Below are 5,072 nucleotides of genomic sequence, written 5' to 3'. Positions count from 1 at the left end.
GGGGGGGGGGGGGAACTAGTCGATTGCATCAACCCCAGTGGATCACTGGTACTTAATTTATCGACTCTGAAAGGATGAAATGCAAAGTCAACCTTGGTGGGATTTGAACTCAGAACATAACGGCAAACGAAATACTGCTAAGCATTTCGTCCGGCATGCTAACGATTCTGCCAACTCATCGCTTTTATCTATATAGGCACAGGAGTGGCTGAGTGGCTGTGTGGTAAGGAGGAGGAGGAGGAGGAGGAGGATAATGCTGAGGATGAAAACGTTGATGAGGATGATGATGATGAACATGGCCATTGCTAGAGTCATGTAAATGGCATCCATGAAATCATAGTTGTGGCCAGTGTCAGTATCATGTAAATGACACTCATGCCAGTGACACGTAAAAAAAAGAACCATTACACTCTTGGAGTGGCAGGTTTTGGAGTCTAACAATACACCATAAAGCTAAACCCTTTATGGACAGGAAATCCTGGGTGATCCCATAAACTGCCCTTCCCCATTAAATATATATATGTGTGTGTGTGTGTGAGAGAGAGAGAGAGAGAGAGAGAATGAGTGCTTAACACCACCTTGGTAGATGAATATTCTTTATTTGTGGGTTAACAAGGCAACCAATGGTTTCATGTCAAGAGAAATCTCTCAACAATTATCAAGCCATCCACTTTGAACGTTGGTGCTCATCTCCCTCTTGGATGAAATTCATTCCCAAAGCATTGGTCATCTTGGAGTTATAGCAGAACATTTCAAAGATCTTTCACATTACTGATTATTTCCATTTAATCTTTCTTCTAGGAGATACCGATTTTGAAGATGACATGGGTACTTGGTCGAACATAAAGCGTAATGATATCGATTGGATACGAGCTACTGGTGAAATGCCATATCGTCTTCCACATCCAGCAAATGACCACACTATGAACAATGTCAAAGGTAAGAAAAGGTCAATTACACAGGCTAATAAAAAGGTCATAGACAGAATCATTATAAAACTCACTTGTCTTGTTTGAAATGCAGGTAAATATTCTTCAAATCATGTCTCACCATCTTAAGGTTAATTTAGCTTAGCCATCCTCCTGGATGCTTCAATGATTTCACATAAGCATGCCATCCACCACAGTCCCCTGTGCACGTTCTTAATTTGTCAACGTTTACCATTCCACTGCCCTGAAGCAAGTTATCCCCATAGGTTAGACCAGGGATCACCAAACTGCAGCCCACAGGCCAGATCTGGCCAACGAGGTCAGTTCATCCTGCCTGTCCCTGCACTGTACCTTTTGTGTAAGTACCTCTGTTATGGTATTGGGTGTTTGGAACAACTTATGTCTGTGAGCAAACATTTTCAAAAATGAAGAATGTGAATTCAGCACATCAAACAAGATTGACTGATTACATTTGAAAGCAATTCTCTTGGTTGGATGCAGCAATTCCAAAGCAAATAGATAAGTACCTGTTAATTCCTCTCATGGACATGTTTGGTACTGTAGTTTATGATTATTATTTTTGAAGATGTGGCACAGTGCCCAATATTGTGATGTTGCAAATTGAAGTCATTGTATGTACCGGGGGTTTGTACTGTCTGTCAAGTCACAAGGACTTCATACAGACATTATTTTACACAAATTGCATGCAGTTCTAAGTAAAGCTGATTTTGCAGCTCACCAAGATTGTAGGGGGATTTCTAAAGTGTCCATATGTTTCTTCAGGCTGGAGAGATTGAACCCAATGCTCCAATGACAACTGGAACAACCTTTATGCTTGACTTATGCAGCTGCCACATCTTGGCGATCTCAAATTTCAGATCACCATATTTGTTGACCATTTCTCATTCTTTCATGACAATACATTGATCTCCTGACACTATTATTATTATTATTATTATTATTATTGTTGTTGTTGTTGTTGTTGTTGTTGTTGTTATTGAGTGAGAGAGCAGTGCATGCCGTCAAAGTGACACTGGGGTACAAATATACGAAGCCTAATATACCCATCATGATTACCCGTCTGATAAGGGTACACCAGGCACATGTATCACAACTATGTGTGCGAATGGTGATCTCATATCAAGATAAACAGTGCATGTTCTTGCAGGTGGGACCCAATTTGAATTTTCTTCATGTCGAGTAGCCCATTATTATTATTATTATTATTATTATTAGTTCATATAAAGGACTGAAGTAACTCAGCAGAAGTGTAATAGATAGAGAGAAGAGTTCTTTACTTTTGTATACGATTGACACAATCCATCGCTAAGGTAAACATAGCTGACGTAATCCATCACCAAAGCCAACTTAATGACAAAAAGCGCAACTCGAAAGTAACTTAAAAGTAAAGAACTCTTCTCTCTATCTATTATTATTATTATTATTATTATTATTATTATTATTATTATTATTATTATTATTATTATTATCATTCAGTAGTTTTATTTTTATAACGTGCTTTCACTTCACTACCGAGCGCAGCTCTGTGTGCCTTGGGTATGTGCTGTGGTTTGCTGTGATGTTCTTATGGTTACTGTATTGAAAGTGTTTTGCGTAGGATGTGTGCAGTGCCCAGTAGTGCAATTTTCTGTATTTATTATTATTATTATTATTATTATTGTTATTATTATTATTATTATTATTATTATTATTATTATTATTATTATTATTATTATTATTATCATCATATTTTAGTTCTCAAAGCTCTCAATCTTATTTGCTCGGGTTAATTCAGTGAGAGCCGACAGCATCCTGATCTCAAAGGTCTCACAGAGTCTCTTTCCACAAATTATATTATCATTATCATTACTATTTTTATAATATGATAATTTATTTATTTATTTTTGTTTGTTTTGCAGGACATTATATTTTCCTTGCCTCGAATAGTAACTCACAAAAGAAAGGAATATTGAGAAGCCAAGTATTTCCTGCTACCAATCTCCGTTGTCTTCATTTTTGGTTTTATTTGGATGGTACTTCACCAGGTGGCATCACCGTATATTTTGTCGATGAAGAAACAGAAAATAAAACAGCGATATGGGCCCTTTCTTCAGCGCAAGGAAGCTCATGGAATTATGCTCAAACAGCATTTGCTTGGAAGAATTCGTATTATGTAAGATTACCATTCCTCTTCATAGATCAACAGAACATGGCCAAACTTGATTGTGTTTATCATTTATCTTTCACTTGTTTCACTCATTAGACTGTGGCCATGATGGGGCACCACCTTGAAGAACTTTTAATCAAATGAATCAACCCCGGTACTTGTTTTGCTTTTTGAGCCTGGTAGATGTGCCTAGTGTAAGTTATGGACACATAAGGGGTGCAGCTATATCAGAGGAAAGTTAACAGTGAAAATAGCTTTTGTGTGTGGAAGATGCACTAGTACAATAAACATTGTAGATGAACAGAAAATAGACTCCATCAACAACTGTACATATAATGATTTATTAATTAGTTTGTATATTCAAATGGTTGACTGTTTTGGTTCAACTGTTGAATGTTATAAATTCACTAATCATTGTTTGGAATTGGTAAAAATGACAATAATGCTGTAGAACAGAAAATCCTTTCTACTGAAGTCACAAAGCCTCAAATTCTTGGAGAGGGGAGTAGTCGATTACAACGACTCCAGTGTTTCAGTGGTACTTAATTTATCGACCCTGAAAAGATGAAAGGCAAAGTCAACTTTGGCGGAATTTGAACTCAGAATGTAGCAGTAGACAAAATACCGCTAAGCATTTCGCCTGGAATGCTAATGCTTCTGCCAGGTCACCGCCTTTTGTAGAACGGATAATAATGAAGACTAATATTAGTTGCATGTTACAAAGTAAAAAACAGTAAAGCTCAATTAGATATTATTGTAATTATCATTCTCATCATCATCATCATTTAACATCCTTATGTATGTTTGTGTGTGTACGTGTGCATGTGCGTATGCGTGTGTATGTGTGTAACACAGAAAGGTAATATTCATCCCCACTTAAACATGGATGTTCTCTTAAAACAAACTATACATGTGTTAATTGCCAAGAAAGAAATTCTCATACTGGCAAGGCGACGAGCTGGCAGAAACGTTACCCCGCCGGGCGAAATGCTTAGCGGTATTTCATCTACCGTTACGTTCTGAGTTCAAATTCCGCCAAGGTTGACTTTGCCTATCATCCTTTCGGGGTCGATAAATTAAGTACCAGTTACGCACTGGGGCTCAATGTAATCGACTTAATCCATTTGTCTGTTCTTGTTTGTCCCCTCTATGTTTAGCCCCTTGTGGGCAATAAAGAAATAAGAAATACTCATACTGGCTTTCTGGCTTTCTGGCACAAAATGCATTTGTGCATTTTGCAACAAAAGCCAATATGAGAGTGTTTCTCATGGTATCTACCATAGTATAGTTTGTTTTAACAGAACATCCATATTCAAGTAGAGATAAATGATATTAACACTGCCTCCGTCACTAATATATATATGATACAATTTTGTTATAATTATTTTAGGTTGAATTTGAAGGCATTACTAATCAGAATCATGATGTCTACACTGCTCTTGATGATATCATGTTCCTAAATGATTATTGTGCAGGTAACTATTCTCTGCTTTCAAACCCCTTACTTTTATTACTGTATTTATTTTGAGGTGCTCTGTGTTTCTTTCAATTAATTTTAAATATAACAAGGAATTTAGTAAGATAACTTAGTTATCATTAAGCTAGTGTTAGGAACATAAACTGTGACTAAGGTTTGGTGGAATGTTTTAATTCAGAACTTTTCAAAACAAGACATTTGTACTACAGAGCCAGAGGTGGTTTCAGCCAGGTTGGTATTAAAAGGGTTAAGAATTGTTTCTCTATTATATATTTTAACCCTTTTGTTCTGTGTTTCTTTGCTCTGTGTTTCTTTCAATTAATTTTAAATATAACAAAGAATTTAGTAAAATAACTTAGTTATCATTAAACTCGTGTTAGGAACATAAATTGTGACTAAGGTTTGGTGGAAGATTTTAATTCAGAACTTTTGAAAACAAGACATTTGTACTACAGAGCCAGAGTTGGTTTCAGCCAGATTGGTATCAAAAGGGTTAAGG

The 5,072-nt window shown here is 36.4% G+C and overlaps 1 protein-coding gene across 1 annotated transcript in view; it reads left to right on the top strand.

The window, feature by feature from the left end:
- LOC106882389 (MAM and LDL-receptor class A domain-containing protein 1) overlaps positions 1-5,072 on the top strand; it is a 221,633-nt gene that overhangs the window by 142,074 nt on the left and 74,487 nt on the right. Inside the window, exons 86-88 of the mRNA XM_014933051.2 lie at positions 802-939; positions 2,849-3,102; positions 4,487-4,571. Of these exons, the coding sequence (XP_014788537.2) occupies positions 802-939; positions 2,849-3,102; positions 4,487-4,571 (477 nt within the window). The remainder of the gene's footprint in view (positions 1-801; positions 940-2,848; positions 3,103-4,486; positions 4,572-5,072) is intronic.

The sequence above is a fragment of the Octopus bimaculoides genome, chromosome 7 (genome assembly GCF_001194135.2).
Source record: "Octopus bimaculoides isolate UCB-OBI-ISO-001 chromosome 7, ASM119413v2, whole genome shotgun sequence".
Taxonomy (NCBI): Eukaryota; Metazoa; Mollusca; class Cephalopoda; order Octopoda; family Octopodidae; genus Octopus; species Octopus bimaculoides.
This window is presented reverse-complemented; position numbering and strand designations above follow the sequence as displayed.